At 36.0% G+C, this 23,658-nt stretch overlaps 1 protein-coding gene across 1 annotated transcript in view; it reads left to right on the top strand.

Annotated features, from left to right (window-relative positions):
• Positions 1-23,658, top strand: part of ALG6 (ALG6 alpha-1,3-glucosyltransferase) — a 65,518-nt gene that overhangs the window by 24,710 nt on the left and 17,150 nt on the right. Inside the window, exons 3-12 of the mRNA XM_077954823.1 lie at positions 905-989; positions 6,131-6,220; positions 8,309-8,397; positions 10,170-10,252; positions 10,912-10,976; positions 14,977-15,168; positions 15,769-15,904; positions 18,217-18,302; positions 20,016-20,100; positions 23,376-23,446. Coding sequence (XP_077810949.1) covers positions 905-989; positions 6,131-6,220; positions 8,309-8,397; positions 10,170-10,252; positions 10,912-10,976; positions 14,977-15,168; positions 15,769-15,904; positions 18,217-18,302; positions 20,016-20,100; positions 23,376-23,446 — 982 coding nt within the window. The remainder of the gene's footprint in view (positions 1-904; positions 990-6,130; positions 6,221-8,308; positions 8,398-10,169; positions 10,253-10,911; positions 10,977-14,976; positions 15,169-15,768; positions 15,905-18,216; positions 18,303-20,015; positions 20,101-23,375; positions 23,447-23,658) is intronic.

Raw genomic sequence — 23,658 nt, 5'->3', positions numbered from 1 at the left:
GAATCATGAGAACTGCTTGAACCCCAGAGGTGGAGGTTGCAGTGAGCCGAGATTGTGCCACCGCACTCCAGCCTGGGTCAAAAAAAAAAAAGTCCTTTGTAAAATGCAGATACTCATGTTACTATTTTATGGTACATATTGGGCAGTATAGTTGACAGCCTTATGAAGTAAAAATAAACTTTGATATAATTATTATTAAGTACAGTCAGCCCTTTGTATCCATGGGTTCTGTATCTGTGGATTCAGCCAACCATAGATTGAAAATATTCAGGAAATAAAAAAGGATGATTTTGCCTGTACTGAACATGTAGATTTTTTCCCCCTTGTCATTATCTCCTAAACAATACAGTATAACAACTATTTATGTAGCATTTTACATTGTTAGATATTATAAGTAATGTAAAGATGATTTAAAGTATACAAGAGAATGAGCAGAGGTTACATGCAAATACTATGGCATATTATATAAGGGATGAGCATCCATGAAGTTTGGTATCTGTGGTAGTGGGGGGTCCTGGAATGAATCCCCCACAGATACTGAGGGATGATTGTAATGTTAACAATAACTTCTATTTATTGAATGTTTTCTGTGTGCCAGGCACTATGCTAGGTATTTTATATCCATTATCTTATTTATTCCAGTAGTCCTCAGTAGGGAAGTTGTATTGATCCTGTTTTTAATGTGCTGAAGTTTAGGGAGATTAAGTAATTTGCCCAGTGTCACTCCAGGAGTGTGCCAGCAGTGCTAGGATTCAGACTTTACCTCTCTGACTTTTTCGGTAACTCCTGTATTCTTTCTGTAACCTACACTGCCTCTCTACTTTAGACAATTTTCATAAGGAAATAAAAATCACTGATATGCTAAAGTACATTGTTGTTTTGCTCTTTTTACCTTTGATCTTAGGTGCTGGAAAACCGCCTATGTTCGGTGATTATGAAGCCCAGAGACACTGGCAAGAAATTACTTTTAATTTACCAGTCAAACAGTGGTATGATAATTTTAACTTGGTTTTCTTGTTTATCATGGTTAATATGGATTGTTTGAAAATATTTAAAAGGACAACACGCTATTTTCTTCATCTTGAACATCCTCATCTCTTGCATACTGGTGCCACATATGTATTGCCTTGCATTTTGTAGGCCTGTCTTGAAATTTGATAGTCCTGAAAGTTAATTCGTATACTTAGTTAGGTGGGCTATGATACTGAACTAGAACGTTGATGATAAAACTCTGAATGTCTGTATGTCCTCTGGACATAAACTATGAAAGCACCATCATAGGCTAAAAACATTTCTTCCCTGTTCCCTCATCCACTGTTTCTCTCGCAAAAGATCACTATGATTGTAACTATAGATAAAAATAGAAGAGAGCTTTGGCCGTAGCTGATGGCTGAATTTGCAGAGCTGAAAAGGGGACCAAAGGGAGAAGCCTACAATAGTAGGACTTGTTTTCAACTCTGAAAATTTCACATATGTCCTTTTGGTTCGCCTTTGAATACCCTGTAGTATAGGGCATGGCACATTGTAGACCCTCAATAAAAATTTGTGGAAGGAATGAGTATTTAGGTGTTCATTTTCTTTTTTTTTTTTTTTTTGAGATGGAGTGTCACTCTGTTGCCCAGGCTGGAGTGCAGTGGTGCGATCTCAGCTTACTGCAACCTCTGCCGCCCAGGTTCAAGCGATTCTCCTGCCTCAGCCTCCCAAGTAGCTGGAATTACAGGCACCTGCCACCACGCCTGGCTAATTTTTGTAGTTTTTAGTAGAGACGGGGTTTCACCATCTTGGCAAGGCTGGTTTTGAACTCCTAACCTCGTGATCCACCCACCTTGGCCTCCCAAAGTGTTGAGATTACAGGCGTGAGCCACCATGTGCGACCTAGGTATTCGTTTTCATATGGTCTCATTTCCGTAGCTTTCTCTTTGTATTATGAAGGAGGAGGTCAGCTCTACCCTTCATTGGTTTTATGATACAGTATATAGCAAACCTTCTGTTTCTCAGAACTCAGAGAACTTTATAGAAATTTTTGTTAATTACTATTGCTCTCTATCATAATTGAGCAGTGGTGATTAACCTTAATTTTATATACAAGTCTACCTGAAGTATAAAATAACAGTAGCTTAGTGGTAAAGAGTGTAGGTGCTAGAGTCAGACTGTCTGAGTTCAGATCCCAGCTCTGCTATTTATTAGCTGTGTGACCTTTGGCAAATTATTTAACTTTCTCAACCACAGTTTTATCACTTGTAGAATGAAAATAATAGACTACATATTTCACTGGGTTATTGTGAGGACTGAATAAAATGATACATGTAAAGCACTTAGGACAGTCCCTAGCATGTAATGAACTCTCAATAAATGTTAGCTGTGGTTATAGCATCAGAAATTCATGCCTGTGTCATTTTTATTGAACATATGCTGATAACAGTGATGACATTACTTATTGACTTACTAGATGGCTGGTAGGTTATTCTCTTAGAGACTGGCTATATAAACTGTTCATATTATATTGTTGACTGCTTTGGCTACTGCTTTTATATAGGCCCTTTATCAGAGAGTTTTATGCAAGAACTTAATATTGAGTTTTCTATTGATAGGTTGCCCCATTCCCTAGTCAGGGTTTGGAGTGTTTCAATGGAAAAGGAACCCGAAACACTTTAAATGTCTCTTAGTAGGGGAATGATTAAATAAAATATCTTTCTTATGTGCACATTTTTTCTAGGCAGATTCCTAGAAGTGGAAGCTCTAAAGTAACACCAGAATATCTCTTTCTACATACCCTGACCAACATTTAACAATACCAGACTTTTAAAATTGGCATTTCCTTGAGTAACTGTGACCTGAGCATCTTTTAACATATTTATTGATAATTACATTTCTTTTCAAAATTTCTTGTTCATTTCTTTCCCCCGCGTTTGTAATGGATGATCATTTTTGTAATGATTTGTATGATTTTTAAATAGTTCTACTAATTTTCTATGCTGTGTAATGAATGACCCCCAAATGCTAATTGCTTAAACACAGATTTATTATTGCAGTTGCTTTAGATCAGGAGTTTGGGCACAGCTTAGCCAGGTATTCTGCTCAGAGTCTCAGAAGGCTATCATCCAGGTGTCAGCTGGGCTGCAGACTTATCAGAGGCTCAACTGGAGAAGGATCCATGGTCCAAGTTTCCTCAACCTCCGCAGAATTAGTTTCCTTGCATTTGCAAGAGTGAGGGCTTCAGTTTCTTGTTGGGAGCCACTCTTGCCTCCTATAGCTCACATGCCATTTGTTGCTATGTGGCTTCTCCAACATGGCCATGCACTAAAACATGCCAGCTTGCTTCTTTAAAGTCAGTGAGAGGCATTCTGTCTAGTATATCTGCTAGCAAGACAGAATCTTACATATATGTGAAACAGAAGCACAAGAGTGATGTCCTGTCACATTTACCATATTGTATTAGTTAGATGCAAGTCACAGGTCTTGCCTACACTCAAGGGGAGGGGATTGTATGCATGCAGGGGTCTGAACACCAGGAGATGGTGTTCTCCGTGGTGACATTAAAGTCTCTCTACAACAGTATTGTACACTTTAATCATTTTCCTCGTGTGTGTGTATGAGTGTATAAAAAGTCTTTTTTCTGTTTGTCTTGTTCTTTAAATTGTGTCTGTTGTCTTATAAAACTTTATACATTTTGATATATGTAAGTTCTCTGAACTTTTCTTGCAACTTTTCTGTAACTTTGAAACTGTTTCAAGTTAAAATTTTTTTTCTTTAAATAAAAATACCAATTATGACTCTGTGGGTTGTTAGAGAAAACTACATCTTAAAGTTAATGGTAACACTCCTGAATGTAATTTTATAATTTGTGTGGCAGCCAGTTTTTTTTTTTTACTTACTAAATATATACTGAGATGTTCAGTGGGAAAATGCATTTCAATGTAGAAATCGTATTTAGACAACTTTTCAGGTATTAATATGTCTAAAGTAAGGCCAGGCGCAGTAGCTCACGCCTATAATCCCAGCACTTTGGGAGACCAAGGCAGGCAGATCATGAGGTCAGGAGTTCGAGACCAGCCTGACCAACATGGAGAAACCCCATCTCTACTAAAAATACAAAATTAGCCGGGCATGGTGGCACATGCCTGTAATCCCAGCTACTCAGGAGGCTGAGGCAGGAGAATTGCTTGAACACAGGAGGCGGAGATTGCAGTGAGCCGAGATTGTACCATTGCACTCCAGCCTGGGCAACAAGAGTGAAACTCTGTCTCAAAAAAAAAAAAAATTATATATATAATAGTATATAAAGCAGGAGTATCAATTAATTGCTTTGTTCCTACTGACGTATTTTGATGCTTTACATGAAACACTTTTAAGCTATCTTCTTTTATGCCTCTTTCTTCTACTTTATGAATTTCCATAAGAAAGGGGAGCACTGTTACAAACCCTGGATTTTTTTCCTCCTAATCCAACCAATCACTTTATTTTAGTATCGTTGCATGCTTACAGCTTACTGTCAGTGCCTCTTCTACTCATCTCCAGTGGATCTCAAGGTTAAACTAAATGAAAAAATAGGTTTTGTCTATTTTCAGAAGCTGAAAACCAAATCAAGTTGTATTGGACAAAATGTGATTCTTGAATTACTTGATGGTTTCCCATTGCTGTATCCATCTTAGTTGTTTTGTGGCTAGCAGCCAATTGGAACTACTATTGAGCACTTTGTGGCAGTCACTGACCTTACAGCTTTACTTAACTCAATGCTTCAACAGCTCTGAGGCTGATACAATAAAACTTTATGCTATGTAGTAACATGAATTTGGAAATGGCACAATTGGTGCCTGTCTTCAGGTATCTCTGTCTAGACAAGTGGGTGCTTTGGTCTCCATTATTTGCCTGGCCCAGTTTCCCAGATTCAAGCTGCCAAAAGGGGCTCCAACTAACCCAGAGATTCTTAGACTTGCTGCTTCTTGGCTTCAAGTCCCAGCCAGACGTGGAACCCAAGATTGTTCACATGGATGTTTCTGGAGGGACAATGGCCACCAGCTGGTACCATACTGTAGTACTCTATGCCCAGATGTCTTGGCTGTCTAGCATGCCTTGATAATTTTAATCCCCATCTCTTCCATACAAACCTATGTTTTATGTAGCCAACACTAAGAAGAGTAGACCTTCCGAAGATGATTAATGGGTTATTTGATGGGATCATGTTGAATGCTAATTTAAAGAAATATTTTTAATTCAAAAAGTAGGAGATTGTGACAGTGAGGAATTGTGACCCATTTGAAATAAGTTAGGCCAGGCATGGTGGCTCACACCTGCAATCCCAGCACTTTGGGAGGCCGAGGTGGGTGGATCACTTGAGGTCAGGAGTTCAAGACCAGCCTGGCCACCATGGTGAAACCCCGTCTATACTAAAAATACAAAAATTAGCCGGGCCTGGTGGCAGGTGCCTGTAATCAAAGCTACTTGGGAGGCTGAGGCAGAAGAATCGCTTAAAAAAAAAAAAAAACCCAGGAGGTGGAAGTTGCAGTGAGCGGAGATCGCACCACTGCACTCCAGCCTGGGTGACAGAGCAAGACTCCGTCTCAAAAAGAAATAAGCTTATGAACAATGGTTATTTGTAGGTTATATAGTTTGGCTTCCACTGTTGTAAAGTATTCTTATGATTGAGAAAATAAATTGAAGAAGAAGCTGCCTAGTTATAAAGGACATGATTAAGAAATTATGTTAACTCAATTTTTATTCCTCGAGTCATAATTGTGCATAGTTCCTTCACATTCTGGCCAACCAGAGAAGCCTATCAATTTGTGGACGTTAGACCTAGTTGTCTTCCTAAAATTCAGAGAACCTTGCATGTAACGAGGCTCTCGTTACATGTTGGTTGAATTGGTTGCAAACAGTCCTATTCTTTTAGTTGTTGCATATTTTTTGTTGTATAAGTGTTAGTCATTGATGAAGTCTACTAATAATAGGATGACAGTAAATCCCAGTTTGCCTAGGAGAGTCCTGGTTTGTGTCTATTGACATGGCTGAATTATTAATAGCTTAATAATTAGTAAATTACATTATTAAGTTTAAATAAATGATGTTAAATTATAAGTCTACTTCTTGAATATTGATTAACGGAATGGTGCTTTCTTCTTTTTTTTTTCAGGTATTTTAACAGCAGTGATAACAATTTACAGTACTGGGGATTGGATTACCCACCTCTTACAGCTTATCATAGTCTCCTATGTGCATATGTGTAAGTTTTTCTTTCTTAATGTAACTCTAAATTTTTATGCCCTTGGCAGATTTAGTAAGAAGCAGTGTGATGGGGCTTTCTTGACTAGAGGAGAGATTGCTTGTAGCTGCTATTGTATTTTTTTTTATTTTTTAATTTTTTTTGAGACGGAGTCTCGCTCCATAGCCCAGGCTGGAGTACAGTGGTGCAATCTTGGCTTACTGAAACCTCCACCTCCCAGGCTCAAACAGTTCTCCTGCCTCGCCTCCTGAGTAGCTGGGACTACAGGCACCCGCAACCACGCCCGGCTAATTTTTGTATTTTTAGTAGAGACGGGGTTTCACCATGTTGGCCAGTCTGGTCTCAAACTCCTGACCTTAAGTGATATGCCCACCTCGGCCTCCCAGAGTGCTGGGATTACAGGCATGAGCCACCGCACCCAGCCGCTGCTATTGTATATTACAAATGGGTTTTAAGATATAACTGTCAGCCGGGAATGGTGGCTTACGCCTGTAATCCCAGCACTGTGGGAGGCCGAGGTGGGTGGATCACGAGGTCAGGAGATTTAGACCATCCTGGCTAACGTGGTGAAATCCCGTCTCTACTGAAAATACAAAAATTAGTCAGACATGGTAGCACATGCCTGTAGACCCAGCTACTCGGGAGGCTGAGGCAGGACAATCACTTGAACCTGGGAGGCAGAGGTTGCAGTGAGCTGAGATCACGCCACTGCACTCCAGCCTGGGCAGCAGAGTGAGACTCCATCTCAAAAAAAAAAAAAAAAAAAAGAACTATCAAAGTTTGAACGTTTCTATAATTTTTTTGGAGGACGTCTTGCAAGAAATGCAGAACTAGTTTTGAAGTAGAGATGTTATCCGTATGTGTGAACTACTGAGAAATGTATCTAATATGTGTTAGTTGTGTATAAGAATTTTTTTTTCTGGAACAGCTCAAAGTAAATGAAAAATATAGATCCAAATGGTTACTGACTAATCTGTCAAGTTAGAAACTAGAATAACTGTAGTGTTTCATTTGTGATTTAAGATCAAAATGGGAATTCCTTGTCCTTTTAAAGAAATTAAATAGTTATAAAAGATAAAGAACTTCTGTTTTTGTAGAGACCCAGTTCTACTCTGTAGTGGTATTCCGTCTTAGATTTGAAGTGTGTCAGCAAAAATTTGAGGAACCTCTTCAAATATCTCGTGAACTCATCTTCCTTGTTTAATTTCAACTTTACAGCCGTGTGTCACTTCACGATGGGAATACATTCTGAGAAATGTATGGTTAGGTGATTTCATCATTGTGCAAACATCATAGAGGGTACTTTAGGAGGCAAAATGGTATCGCCTACTATATCTAGGCTCTATAGCATAGCCTGTTGTTCCTAGGCTACAAACCTGTATAGCATGTCACTGTACTGAATACTGTAGGCAGTTGTAACACAATGGTATTTGTATATTTAAACATATCAACACATAGCTAGAGTAAAAAATGGTAATATAATCTTATGGGATCCTTGTCCTACATATGGTCCATTGTTGATTGAAATGTCGTTATGCAGTGTCGTTATGAGTGTATTTCATATTTGCAAAAATAAGCTTCATGGATTGAAAATAAACTCTCAAACATCATTACAGTATTCAGGGTAATTGTGATATGGTTTAAAATTACATTTATCTTTAAGAATTGCGTTTAGTTTTATGTAATGATTTATGATTATTATAACTGTTTATTGTAGCCAATTGTTATAACTAAAATATTATAAACGTGATCCTCTGATAAACACTAGCATATTGCTTTTTACAAAGTATGTGTTTAGTACATGAAATGTGACCTGCGAGATTGTTTTTATACTGAAAGAATTGTGAAGATAGGGCTTATAGTTACACCTTATATAGTTTTGTTGGAAGATAAGCAATGCAGATGCTTTTTTTGTAGCTTAAGTCAGTTTCACATGATTAAATAGAGTAATACTTAAGCATCGACTCTGTTGCTTTATAAGAGAAATGGCCAATTCTCAAAATATTAATAAATTCATACATCTTTAAATATCCTTATTGCTAAATGTTATGAGGAATGAAGTATCTGTATATATGCTTTGATTTGCAGGGCAAAGTTTATAAATCCAGACTGGATTGCTCTCCATACATCACGTGGATATGAGAGTCAGGCACATAAGCTCTTCATGCGTACAACAGGTAAAAGTGCAACAGGTATTGGATGTAAAATTTGATTTTTTAAAGTTTTTGGACAAACTAGTAAAGGTACTATTATTGTTCTTACTGACTTTAAAATTGTGCAATTACACATACACATATATTTGTATACATGATCCAAGACCAAATGTATATGTAAGTTAAAACATGAAAGAGTAGAAAGGAGGGTGCTTTACATTTTTTATCTGACTTAATTCTTTGAACACCCAAGTGAGATCAATACTATTATTCTTATTTTAAGCTGAGGAAACTGAGGGAGGCACAGTTAAGTGAAGCAAATAGCTTTACTTGAGGTCAGATAGCTATAAATTGAATCTTTAGTTTTTTAGGGTGTGCTTTAATATCCTAATTCTAAATCTCTTTCATTTTTTCTTAAAGCAAACCTTGCAGTTGTTATCTGCGTAGTTGTGCAGTTTCTAAATTCAATAATCCACTCAACAAATGTTTATTGAGCATCTGTGTGTGCTGTTGCAGGAGTTTGAAAGTAATAAGCTTAGATTTCTTTAAAAGCTTTACATGACTTATGCTTTAGTGCTATCTCAGTCCTTTTCCTTAATTAGTGTAAATGTAGTCAGAGTTTGTTCTCCTTACAGTTCATCCAGTCTTGGAATGTTAGGCCCAAGAGATAACCTGTTTTGCCTCTTTCCCTCTCCCACACCACTGCCCTTCCCCCTCCAATGCTTTAATCCTTTCTGAACCACATATTCACCATGTGATAATTTGGCTTCTGAACCAACATCTGTGCTTGCAGGGAACTCACAACCTTTACAGACAGTCTATTCTGTTTTCATAGAGCTCCAATCATTAAAAATGACCTTCCTAAATTGAACTTGCACCAGTCATTACAGATTCTGTTTTCCAGGGTTACAGAGAACAAGTCTAATCCCTTATATCCCTAACATCCTACAGGAATTTGGAGTCACCTCTTCTCTAAGTTAAAGATTCCTATATACTTCAGCTATTCCTTAGATGAGCAGTTTGTTGAATGTGATTATGGTTTTGAGGTCTCTGTCTGACCAGTCCTTTGGGTATGTTCCAGTTTGTCAGTGTCGTCTTTAATGTGGCATTTGGAGCTGAACATATTGATAGATTGCAGACAGTTTACTGTCACTTACCTTTTTCTCAACACTATACTTAGTGAGGTATAAGAAAAAAATAAGCTCTTTAGACAGCTATGTTATACATCTGAAGTATTTATGTATGCATTTTTCTTTGTTTTAAAGGACTGCATGTTGAAAATTATGACTTGCTTTTCTTTTCTTTTTTTTAGTATTTTTTTCAGTTTTCTCCTCACCTGGGTTTCTCAAGCTCTTTATATGCATTAATTAGCAAAAGTTTATATTTTTTCAATAAAGACTAACATTTTAAAAAGATTTTCTTACACATCACTACATTTCAGTTATTCTTTATGCTAGAAAATTTAGAGTATATAGACGAAAAAAATATTTCCTTGCTTTGAATATTTTTTATTTTTAAGTCCAAGTCAGAACAAAGAGAGAATGTTGGATACATCTGATTGATTAAATACGTGAATTTGTTAGAGAAAATTAAGAGACTCCTTGGCAATACAGCGGTTGAAATTATTCACAGGTGAAAGAACTGAAAAGGGCTGACTGTGTAAAGGACTTGTCCATAGTGGGGCAAGAACCTTGTGTTAATGAATTCTCAATCAACATTGGAGGAAGGGAGGCAGTTAATGGGTAGCTGTAAATCCTGATGGACTCATGTTTAAAGTTATTTCCTTGTGTTTTCAGTTTTAATTGCTGATCTGCTGATTTACATACCTGCAGTGGTTTTGTACTGTTGTTGTTTAAAAGACATCTCAACTAAGAAAAAGGTAGGTTTTAAAGCAGCCTGACAGTTCATCTCTGAAATGTATCCTTTATTAGTCTAACTATTAAGTATAGACCTTAGGGAAGCCATGCTTTCGGAAAGAGAGTAATTAGGAATATTGTATCTTCTATCAATTTTCACTTCAAAAACATCAACTTATCTTACAGTAATTATTTTAGTGTACTACTAAGATATACTGAATTTTAGAAGTTACATAGTACTGGACTGCATGCCATGCCGAATTTGTTACTTAACTGGTAAAGCTGAATTTTGAGCTGGCTTGTGAGATTGACCAAACTGAAAGGCATTTTGAAAAGTTGTTGTATATTCTCAATTCATAGTTATCAGATATTATTTTTGGTCATTTTAGATAGGTTAACATTAGATTGACTTCTCCAACTTGTATATCTGGAAGTACTTCCTCTGACAAAACCTTTTAGTGATTTTTTTTTTTTCCTTTTTATGGAAGTGTTCCATGTCACCTCCATGAAAACTTCATTGTCTAAAGAGTTGTTTTATAAAAATTGAATATTTTATAAAAAGAAAGTATAACACCTCTGGAAAAGGGGAACATTTGCTAAGGTGTTAGATAAAAACCACGCTTTTACTCTGCTTGAATGTGTAACAGATTACTTTCTTATCTCACAATATTTTTCTTTACAGATTGCTAATGCGTTATGCATCTTGCTGTATCCAGGCCTTATTCTTATAGACTATGGACATTTTCAGTATCCTTTACTAATGTAGAAATGAAGTCAGTTGCATATTATGAAATCTAGACTCAATGTGTGCAATGCTGTCATCTAGTAATGTCTTATTTGATAGCGTGCTTATATGAACTATTTCACAATAATATAAAAGAATCTCTTCACTAAGCTTTTATTTGAAGAGTAAAGTACGGATTTATTAAAAGTAGAATTGCTTTTTCATATTGTTTCGCTTGGGAACAGAATGTTGGTAAATGATTAGCTCTTTCTGGGGAGGTGGCAAAAGAGTGCCAAGTATGGTTATACTCTTGTAATTCTAAAGTGTAACATGTCTTCTATCCTTTGCAAATGCTGTCTGACATGAAAAAAGGAGAATGATCTCACAGTTTTATGAGTTTTAAAATATTTTTTTCTATCAGATAGTAGTAGCCAGAAGCTTCAGGAAACTAAAACTGAATAATCAAAATATGGCTTTTGTATGTGTATTTTTTGATGACTAAAGTAAGGAACATTCAAACAAACAAAGCTTAGATTAGAGAATAAATTGATAAAAATCTGTATATATCTATCCAATTTGTCTTATAAGGTATCGAATATTATTACCTGTCTCCATCTCTCTTAAAGGAAAAAAAAGACGACATTACACAGCAACATGATTATTTAATTAATAGCTTTTCCTTTTGATGCCAGTCTTGTTTTAGTTATAATAAAACTAATAGGTATATCTGTCAAAGGACTTGCAAATAAAAGATATTCAAGTCTGTAGTTGTTTTTATCATATATTTTATATTCTGTCCACTTGACTAATTTAGTTTTTTAAAAATTTTGGCAGTGCTTACGGGATCATGGCTGTCAAATACTCTGATAATATCAAGAACAGTGATAGAAAAGGAAAAAAAGTGATTTACCAGAGTTTTAAAACTATATTTACTTTGAACTATGACACTCATACAGAAAACTATGCAAAATATAAATGTGCAGCTCAGTGAGTTGGCAAACCTACCACTCATGTCAAGAAATAGAACATTACTAGTATCCAAAAACTACCCTTGTCCACCTCCCCATCCTTCTCCCTCCTCCTTTCCAAATAGTACCCCTGAACTAACTACTAACACTATAGTTTTTTTGAATTTTATATAAAAGAGACAACACAGTAAGTATTGTTTTGTGTTTGATGTTTTGGGCTAAACATTTTGTTTATGAGATGCATTCATGTAGTCGTGTGTAGCTGCAGTTTGTTAAAAATCTATGAAAGTGAATTCAGTATTCACTTCGATTGCTTTATGATATTCCATTGCATGAATACATGTGATTTCTATCACTGAGAGAGTAATTTGGGTTGTTTCCCGGTTTGGGCTATGATGAATAATGCTGCCATGAACATCTTATAAATATCTCCTTGTACACATATAAACATTCCTCTTATGAGTGGAATTGTTGAGTTACAAGGTGTGCACATATCCATTTTTAGATAATCCCAAATTGTTTTTAAGCAGTGTGTAGCAATTAAGACTCTCATAACAATGGTGTAGGAGTTCCGGATGCTCTACGTCTTGATCAACTGTCAATGGTTTTTGTTTTAGCCATTCTGGAAAATTTGTAGTAGTATGTCCTCTGTGATTTGAATTAAAGTCTGAAAGCTTTCAGGCATATGTTACCTTGTAAAGATACATTTTTTTCTTTTGAGATGGAGTTTTGCTCTTGTCCCCCATGCTGGAATGCAATGGCGTGATTTTGGCTCACTGCAACCTCCGCCTCCTGGGTTCAAGAGATACTCCTGCCTCAGCCTCCCAAGTAGCTGGGATTATAGGCATGTGCCACCATGCCAAGTTAATTTTTGTATTTTTAGTAGAGATGGGGTTTCACTATGTTGGCCATGCTGGTCTCAAACTCCTGACCTCAAGTGATCCATCCACCTTGGCCTCCCAAAGTGCTGGGATTACAGGCATGAGCCACTGCACCCAGCTGTAAGGACACATTTTTAAATCATTATGTACTTTTCTCATTTGCAAAATGTGGATAATAGAAACCCTAACTTTGTAAGCTTAGTTTGAGAATTAAATGAATTAATATTTGTAAAACACTTAAGACAGTTCTTGGGAGACACTAAGCATTATATAGACATTTGTTGCTATTATTATCATTTTTATAATTTATTTGTGTGGTTCTGAAATTTTACAGTGATTTGTTTAGACACAGGTGTTTTTCACAATTGTTTTGGATATCCAAACTGTATATGTTGTTCTTCTGTTCTGCTAAATTCTGTTACATTATTTTTTTGATGATTTTCTCACTTTTTTCTCTCTTGAGTGTATTAGTCAGATGTTAGATCTTTTGCATCTCTTTATCTTTTGTTTTATGGGTTGGATTATCTTGAATTTATCCCCAACACTTCCATCGAATTTCATTTGTTTTGTTAGGTGTGTTTTTAATTTCTAATTAGAATTTGCTACTTTTTTTTTTTTTTTTTTTTTTTTTTGGTAAAGTTCTTTACTGTTCCCTGAGTGATTTTAATTCTTTCAGAGTCATTTAGTTTCCCTTTCGATTCTTTTTCTGTGATAGGTTTTCTATAAATGTTTATTTGATCCTAGTGTATCTATTTTTATTTAAGAATAAGGCAAGAACACCTGCATATGACTTCTATGTATCGTTGGTCCACTATAGGATCAGTGGGCGGCAAGCTGGCCACCACACGCTGAGATGCTTACATGTCAGAATGTGGAGGGGTTTGCATTATAGTGCTAACCTCTACACTGGCTGCCCTGGATAGTTTAGTTTATTTTTTCAGAAAAATACACCCTCTTTTGTTGCCTCGGGGTAAATGTTTGGCTGCCAGATAATCTTTGTGTGGGAGTGGGGTAAGATTTGACTTCTACCTCTAGGGATTTTCAGTTCATCTCTTGTTTTCTTCTGCATATACTACTCAAACACTGTAACCTACTTGGTGTTTCCAAAGTTCTCTAGGGTCTTGCAGGGTGGATTGACTTCTTGCTACCCTGAGTTTCCTCTGTGTATACTCTAAGCTGTGGCTTCCTTCATTCTATTTTATTTGTTATCACTTCTGTCTTCCAGATATATGTTGAAATCTTTATCTATTATAACAGATCCTCCCGTTCTCTTTATGGCTGTGAATTTATACTTTTTGTTTGTTTGCTTTTGTTTTCTTGCTCTCTTGCCCAAGCTGGAGTGCAGTGGCATGATCATAGCTCATTGCAGCCTCAACTTCCTGGGCTCAAGCCATCCTCCTGCCTCAGCTTCTCGAATAACTAGGACTCCAGGCTTGCACCACCACACTAAGATAATTAAAAAATTTTTTTTGTAGAGATGGGGTTTTGCCATGTTGCTCAGGCTGGTCTCAAACTCCTGGCTCAAGCAATCTTCCTGCCTTGGCCTTCCAAAGTGTTGGGTTTACAGGCGTGAGCCACCGCTCCTGATCGAATTTATACTTTTAAATTCCTTTTCTTATTACTTTAAGAGTCTCTTGGGAAGGAGAGGAGGTAAACATTAGTGCCTAGCTCACCATTTTGAACTGAAAATCTAATTGTGATATTGTTTTAATTAACAATGTTGTTAGTTGCTAATTAAGTACATATATTACTTTATACTATTAATACATATAATATAGGAAGTGTAGCGATCTCAGTAAAGTTTTTTGTTAACTTGCTGTTGGAGCATTGTTTTATTCTCTAGATTTTGGTATGTTATAATAATATTGTGGAGTAATCTAACAGAAACAAAACTATGTTTTAAATCTTTAGAGCTCTTTTAAACCAAAACAAATCAGTTGCTGTTTAGCAGTAGATTTAATGTATTTGATGCTATTATACATAATTTCATGTTTGTTTATCACTTCAGTACTTTGAATTTCTATTGGGAAATAGCTTTCATTGTATATGTTATTTTAAAATCACATAAGAGATATGCTATGAGCTTGCATTTCATAGAGCATATCTCTTATGTGATTTGTTTTTTAAAAGCTCTATCTTTTAAAAAGATTATTAAGGTAATTTCCTTGACACAGGAACATATATAATTCTGTGAGTCTTGGCTTTGCTTTGTGGGGTGTTCTTGGAGTATCTTGTGACTGGGACCTGCTAGGGTCACTGGCATTTTGCTTAGCTATAAATTATAAACAGATGGAACTTTATCACTCCTTGCCATTTTTTTGCTTTTTACTTGGCAAGTGTTTTAAAAAAGGCCTCAAAGGAAAGGGGTGAGTGACCTTTAAACACCAGAATCCAAAACTTTACTTCAGATAATGTTTTTGGCATACTTACTTGGAGTAAGGTGGTCTTTCACTTTGCCTTTTGGTGATTTCTTATAAATACTTTGGCTATAGGGTATGTGGGAAGAGAGAGATTAAGTCATGTTCTGTGTTTTATTTTAAATTTTCCTAACTAGAGAAATATTTCAATTCATGCATATTTACTGGTAGTGTGTATTGGCTAGTTAGAACTTTGCTGTAGGATTTTATCACTTTAGAGCTTACTACGTTATATACTTATTAGAAATACATCCCCATTTGATATTTTTCTTCATGAGTGCATTCCCTTATTCCTATACAAATGATATCTAACGTAAATGTTAATTAGGATGGTGGTAACAGTCCTTTTGTTGAAGTGCACATCTTAGCTGTTGTGAATTTTTTTTTTTTACCTCTGATTTGAGCAGACTCCCATCTTAAGCCTATATTTGTAACATAGATTTGGCATTACTATATGTTTGCATGTATTATGTTCAGTGAGACTCAGGTTGATTTTGCAGAATTACTAACCTTTCCCTATCTTACTGCCTACCTTTGTTTTTGTTTTAGGTTTGTGTTGCTAGTTAAGCTAGCTTGTACTGTTGTGGCTTCCTTCGTTCTCTGCTGGCTGCCATTCTTTACAGAAAGGGAACAAACCCTGCAGGTTCTAAGAAGACTCTTCCCGGTTGATCGTGGATTATTTGAGGCATGTTTAAAAACTTTCCTCTCCTTTCTGTTACTATACCTTACCTGTGACCTTTAGGGGTTTCATGTAGAAGACACAAGGAACGGGAACTTCAACTGCTTTCCTCCTGTAATCGTTCCTTGCCAGTTATTGCTTGATTGATTAATTGGTTGATTGAGACAGGATCTTGCTGTTGCCCAGGCTGGAGCCCAGTGGCTATTCACAGGGGCAACCATGGTGCACTACAGCTTGAACTCCTGGGCTCAAGTGATTCTCCTGCCTTTGCCTCCTAAGTAGCTGGGACAACAGGGTGTGTGCACCTTGCCAGTTATTTAATCCCTTATATTACCCCTAGCTCAGCTGGCATTTTTTAGTACATTACATCAACAGGTAATATTTATGCCATCATCAGATCCATAAATCAATTATATGTTTTTGTAATGAAATAGGGTTTGTAATAAAAGACAGAATGAGAAGTTTCAGCTACAATTTTAACAGCTGTGTAATTTTTTGGTTTATATTCTGTTTTCAGTCTTAGGAAATTATTTGTAAAACTAATAATCATGTTTGCTTCAGGAAGATCTCATAATTTCTTATGAGATATATAACGTTCATCCATAGTAATTTTTAATGAGACTCTTTCATTTCATTTCATTTAATGCTAGTTTAATCACTCTTGTTAAACTTTTATTATGTGAATAATTTGATCATTTAGATTTGGTAATTAAATTAAACAAACCATTTTTCTGAAACAAAAAGGCCTTTTAATAAAGTTAGACAGAAACAACATATTTATAGATAATTTGCTAACATTTCTTTTAAAAAAAATTTTGAAAGCGTATCTTCATAAGTTTTGAATATATAAATTTCTATAGATTATCTTTCAATGGACTTATAGGAAGATGGAACCAGCATTTTGAAAGTGACTAAGATGGGAGTTTGGTGTTGTGAAGGAACAGAAATGTGTGACTGTATGTCAACAGGATGATGGTAGTGATGATAATAATCATTATTGTTATAACCACCATTTAGCAGGTGCCAGACATTTCCATGTAATTTTATTTGATCTTTACAGTAGCTTTGTGGTAGCTATTGTCCCCACTGTACAGATTAGAAAACTGAGGTCAAAGATTCCTGTAACTAGCATGTAGCAGAACGGTGATTTGAACTTTGAAAATTGTTTTCCTAACCTGTTCTTTATATAACCTCTAACACTTACGTAAGGAAAAGTTTAACCCTGTATGTAAGCTGCCTAATTATTTGCCTTACCTTCCGTTTCAGAAATGGCATTTATCATGATAATTATAAAAATGAGTATCAGACATGTTTGATGGTGTTGCCAGTCTCTTCCATTCACTTCTTGCCTTCAAAATCTGAAGAGCATTTTCTTTGATCCAGCAGAGGAAAGTGGGATGGTATAGTTGTCAGTGATAGTTACTTTTTTGATGTTAAGTCCGCACAGCTGTAAGTCAAGCAGCTGTGTAGAGAATGATTTCACCAGCATGAGAGCTGTAGTTACAAACTTAATTTTGAAAGTGATCCTAGCACAACTGCTAATGTCTTTAGACTTTTTGATTTATTAGCAATTAGCTCTTTTTTTTTTTTTTTTTTTTTTTTTTTTGAGACGGAGTCTCGCTCTGTCGCCCGGGCTGGAGTGCAGTGGCCGGATCTCAGCTCACTGAAAGCTCCGCCTTCCGGGTTTACGCCATTCTCCTGCCTCAGCCTCCCGAGTAGCTGGGACTACAGGCGCCCACCATCTCGCCCGGCTAGTTTTTTGTATTTTTTTTAGTAGAGACGGGGTTTCACCGCGTTAGCCAGGATGGTCTCGATCTCCTGACCTCGTGATCCGCCCGTCTCGGCCTCCCAAAGTGCTGGAATTACAGGCTTGAGCCACCACGCCCGGCCAGCAATTAGCTCTTGTCATTGCTAGTAGCTAGCAGGTTACTCTAAGTAAATTCAGTTGTGTGATAAAAATGGGTCAAATGTAATATGTATTCTACAAATTACAGAAAAAACATTTCTTAGAAAAATTTCCAAAGATGAATGACTTTAGTATTCAGGGATAGTGCATTGCTCTTTGAAAACTATTAAGTATTTGGGAATGTCTGGATTATGGTGGGCCAATGCTTTTGATCAACTGCCCTGCACAAAAATGAAAAATGCTTGAGAGAGTGTGTGCGTATATGTTCCTGGAGGATTTAATCTATTTAATTATATTGTGACTAAAAGTTTCACGTCTCAAAAAATTTATTAGAGATTATGGGCTGTACTTCATAGGTTTTAATATTTCTTTCAATTACACCAGAATGTAAAGCTAACACATCTCTTTTAAGGATAAAGTAGCCAATATTTGGTGCAGTTTCAATGTCTTTCTGAAGATAAGGGATATTTTGCCACGTCACATCCAATTAATAATGAGGTAAGAGAAACAAAGTTTGTATGTAGTATTTTATAAGTTACTCTTTAAAAGCATTATGGTATTATTTCATTTATTTGGCATCATTAGGGAATGAGGTATTTTTGTGTTTCTCTTTTTTTTATTCTTTTGAGATGGAGTCTGGCTCTGTCACCCAGTTTAGAGTGCAGTGGCTTGATCTCGGCCCACTGCAACCTCTGCCTCCTGGGTTCAAGTGATTCTCCTGCCTCAGCCTCTGGAGTAGCTGGGATTACAGGCGCTGGCCACCATGGCCAGCTAATTTTTGTATTTTAGTAGAGATGAGGTTTCATCATTTTGGCCAGGCTGGTCTTGAACTCCTGACCTCAAGTGATCCACCCACCTCGGCCTCCCAAAGTGCTGGGATTACAGGCGTGAGCCACCGCGCCCAGCCGAGGTGTTTTTCTTTAGCGGATTTTCCACGTAACTTAGATCTATTGCTCTGTACAATAAAACTCTTCAACTTGAATTATTTTTATGTGCAAGTTTTTCTGAATTGTTACCTTGTTCTCTCCTTGAACAGAGAGTACATTAAATATGATTAATATTATTTTTAAGAGTCATGATATTCAGTGTATATCAGTCAGGATCAGTCAAAGAAGTAGGAATAGGAGATCACTGCATTGTGTGTGTGTGTGAATTTATGACAAGGAATTGGCTTGTACAGTAGTAGGGGCTAGTCACAAGGCAGCCAGTCAGGAGGGAATATCTAGGGGGAAGGAAGAGCAATTAAGACCTGGATGCTGTTAGGGAAGGCCTCAGCCGACTTTTAAAGGGCTTTGATCTAATTAAGTTAGGTGCCTCAGGACAGGCTCCCTTTTGATTAAAATCAACTGAGTAGGGGTTTTACATCTGCAAAATTCTTTCACAGCAGATTAGTGTTCAAATAACTGGGAGATGAGATGGGTGTGGCTTCTCTGTCTTCCAAATCTTATGAGAATTTCCCTTGTAGCCCACCCTAACAAAGGCATACAGGAACGGAATTCTGCGACATTAGTACAGCCTAGCCAAGTTGACAAGTCAAAACCTACAAGTGGGAAAATCAGTTGTTGTACTCGGTTATATACTTGTTTTCAGGGCTTTCAGGGGCTATTTCCCATAGTACTAAATGGTTCCGGGCCACTTTGCTTGTTGAGTCTGTCTGCTTTTTCTAGTTCTTTTTCCTCCCACCCATTAGCCATCATTAGGAGAAGCTTTAGTAGCTTCCTGCTCCCTTTCCACCTTGTTCTTTATGATTTACCATGGGCTTGAAAATCAGATAATCAACTTTTGTGAAATGATGGCTAGAGAGACTCTTTTGTGAGTAAAGTTTATGAATGTTTGTGTTACAGATATAGCATTATCTCTTATACTTCATTATATTTTCTTATTTTGAGTGATAATTGACCTTCAACTATGTATCTTTGTATATTTTCTATGCATGATATTAAATACTAAAATAACAGAAGCAATATTTAGGTTTATCATGTTTGGTCTATATTATGTAATCATTTATTTTTAAAGTATATATATTTATCAATGTGTAGATTTTATATAAATGTTATTTCATCTTTAAATTTAATAAATAAAAGTATAGTTTGAAATCAACTTAAGTTGATAAATAATATGATCCTTATATTTAAAAAATATTTCCTTATTTAAGCTAGATTTATACCTCTACAAAGAAGACAAATACTTGATTTTTATTAATTGTTTTAGCTTTTGTTTTACATTTTTGAGCCTGCTTCCTGCATGCATAAAATTAACACTTCAGCCCTCTTCCAAAGGATTCAGATTGACACTGGTAAGTTTTTCATTACTTTAGATACTTAATTCTTGCCACAACTGATCTTTTAAAAATTAATTTCTTACTCTGAACAGGATTTATGGGGCTGGTAAACAAGACATTCATTTATTTGGCAGACATTTATTGGATGTTTCCCATACTTAGCTTCTGTGTGGGACACTAAGCTAAGCAATCAATAGTCTTTCAGTTAAATTCAACTACTTAATTTGTTTTGTATTAGTTAATGAGGGACTACAAAGTAGAAAACAGTGGCAATGAACTTAAGTAGCTTAAATAGTTATGCTATAAAACAGATGGTATTAAGTTCTATCAGGTACAAATGAAGTCCTAAGATGGTGTGGGAAAGGGAGATGTTATCTTGGGGGCGGATTTTAGAATGCTGGTTAGGGCAAGAGGGATTTGAGCCCAAATTTGAAAGTGGGGCAAGCTTCGAACAGCAGGTTATATAGCAGAAGAGAAGTTCAAAACAGGAGAAAGAAGTTGAAGGTCTAGAGGTGGGAAAGGACACAGGATATTCTGGGAATAGCTATTAAACAGTATAAGTTGTGTGAGTTTTATGTATATGTGTTGAGAGTAGGTGAAAGATAAGGGTAAAAACTGACCAAATTATAGAAGACCTTGAATATCTTGGTTGAAAAGGTTTGGAGTTTGATTTATGTGCAAGAGAAACTAAAAAATATTTTTGAGAAGGGGAGGGGGCAGATCTCTGTTTTAGGAAGATGACTTGTGTCAGTTTGAAGATGGACTAGGTGCATTTTCTATAGTTTAGGATTTTTCTGAGTATCTTTACAAAGTCTTCTTGGTTGTGTTTCTGTGGCATTTAAAATTTTGTTCCTGTGTGCTATGGTCTATAAAATGACATTTTAAAAATACCTTTTAAACTATCAAGAACATTTAGTTTATGAAAACAGTAAGTCCTAGTGGACTTACATGAGGCAACATTTAGAGATTAGGGTTCCAAGTCTGGGACTGCCACTTAAGTACATTGGATAGAAACAAGCCAGAAAAGAACATAACAGTGAAATACTTCAAAAGTGCATCTCATTACCACAATGCAAAAAGGATAGTTTTATGTTCGTCTTTTCTTTTTAATTATCTTTTTATGGATGATTTGTGTTGTTTGATTCTGTGAATGGACTCTGAGCATACCAAGTCATCTGTTGTTAATATTCTGTTGGGTAGTTAGAACAGAATAGATATGGTGTGATGCTCTGATGTCTTCAGTAGGCTTAACCTGAAATAGCTTTCAAGCTTGTGATAGATTGTTGTTTTTCTAGGAAATAGAATGCTAAATAAATGTATATTTCAAAGATAATGGAATAGAATTTCAGAGTTTGAGTAACTTTAGCAGTGTTAGAGATGATTACTTTTAGGATTATAAGCCAGAAAAAACATTTTCTTTTTTTAAATTTTCTAATTTTTTTCAGTTTGCTATGTTTTAAAAGAAGCCACAGTGTTAAAACTTTTTAAATGTAAGATTTTTGTGATTTTGTTTTTGTTAATCATGCCTTGAATTCTTATTGTATACTTCTGAGAGTTTTAAGAACATTTTCCATTATAATTATTTTTAAAGTATTTTCCTTTCAATCATGTTTGCCTGAATTATATCTCAATATAAATCTATAATTGAGGTAACTGATAGCATGAATACTGGTATATGTATAGCAGCAAAAGGATTTATATTTAATTTTTCAGGTATTGAGTGCCCTCTCATATGTCAGGTCCTCCTCTAGGTACTGGCATGTAAAGAAATGACAGATGACATCCCTCCTCTTTTACTTGGGGCCTTCCATGCTAGTGGCAGGAGATGGACAATAAACAAAATAAATCCATTAACAAGAAAGCATATGGGAGTAACGAGTGCTATGAAGAAGGTAGTGTTGGCTGGGTGTGGTGGCTCACACCTGTAATCCCAGCACTTTGGATCACCTGAGGTTGGGAGTTCAAGACCAGCCTGACCAACATGGAGAAACCTTGTCTCTACTAAAAATACAAAATTAGCCAGGCATGGTGGTGCACACCTATAATCCCAGCTACTGGGAGGCTAAGGCAGGAGAATCGCTTGAACGTGGGAGGCGGAGGTTGCGGTGAGTGAGATTGGTGCCACTGCACTCCAGCCTGGGCAACAAGAGTGAAACTCCATCTCAAAAAAAAAAAAAAAAAAAAAAAGGAAATAGTGTTATGTGAAAAGAGAGCTGACGGAATGGGGTTAGGGGATACTTAGATTGAGCAAAGGAAACCTTTCTAGAGAAGTGACATTTGAGCCAAGAAGTGAATGACCAACCAGAAGGAGCCAATCACAAGAAGATCTGGGACCTGACTTCACAGAATCTTATTCTTCCTTAAGGCAGGAACACATTTGGCAAAAGTAGAGGAATGAAGTGGCTGCTGTAAAATGAGTGAGGGAGATACAAGAGATGAGTTGGAAGAGGAAGGCAGGAACCAGATCTTGTAGGCATTGGGACTTCTTTTCTAAGTATAATAGGAAGCTATTGGAGGATTTTAAACAGGAAAATTACATGATCTGATATGGTAGCTGTTTGGAGAATGAACTATCAAGAGGCGGGAGTGTTACCAGTTAGGAGATTATTGCACTACTACAAAGATGGAGGGTGGCTTAGACCACTCCTCTGCCACCCTTAGCAGAGGGGAATGGAGAGAAGTGGATGGATATTGTATTTAGGAGGTGCTGTAGAAAGCATTTGCTGATAGGATAGATGTGTAGCATAGATAAGATTCAAGGTTTTTGCTTGAGCAACTGGATAGTTATCCGTATCTAATTTGCAGCATATAAACTTCTCAAAATAGATAATTTTTTATTTAAAACTCCAAATAGCACGTGATTAATTTATAAAACATTAATATATTCTATTGAAGTGCATGTTTTAAAACACCAAAATAGATTTGTTTTGCTGGTTTTAGATTCTGACCTTCTTGTCTTTCATGCTTTTAAATTTAAGTTGTTCGAGATTCCAAGGGAGGATGAATGTATGATTGTTGTGTCTGAGATATTTACTAGTTCTGTTTATTAATAACTGAGTTATAATGAACTTAGATGGTTAAATAAAGCTTTATAATCATTGTTTTTGAAAAAAATATTTCAAGTTTTAAATTTGATTAAAATATGCATACTAGTGTTGCTTGTATTTTACTTCTAAATAGAAGCTTTAATAAACTTTCAACTTTCATTTGAAATGATTTTTATTAGATTCATAATTGATATGCTATTTCACAAGTTGTTATATCTCATTTCCCCCCCTTTTTTCTTAAAGGTTAGCTGTGCACTATCATTCTTTTTATTTTCTTTCCAAGTACATGAAAAATCCATTCTCTTGGTATCATTGTAAGTAGAAACGTTTTAAGTATGTGTTTATTATGTGTTTATCGTATAACTTTATAATTTACATACAAATATACATTTGAATGCAAAACAAAACTACACAAATGTTATATCTTTGCATAAAATGATTTCATAGTCATGTTTTTTTTCCAGAATTTTTGATTTTCTTTATAAAATGTATTTTAAACTGAAAAATTTTGGTAGAATATTATTGA

Source organism: Macaca mulatta, chromosome 1 (genome assembly GCF_049350105.2).
Source record: "Macaca mulatta isolate MMU2019108-1 chromosome 1, T2T-MMU8v2.0, whole genome shotgun sequence".
Lineage (NCBI taxonomy): Eukaryota > Metazoa > Chordata > Mammalia > Primates > Cercopithecidae > Macaca > Macaca mulatta.
Note: the sequence above shows the minus strand (reverse complement) of the source record. Positions and strands in the feature narration are given on the sequence as shown.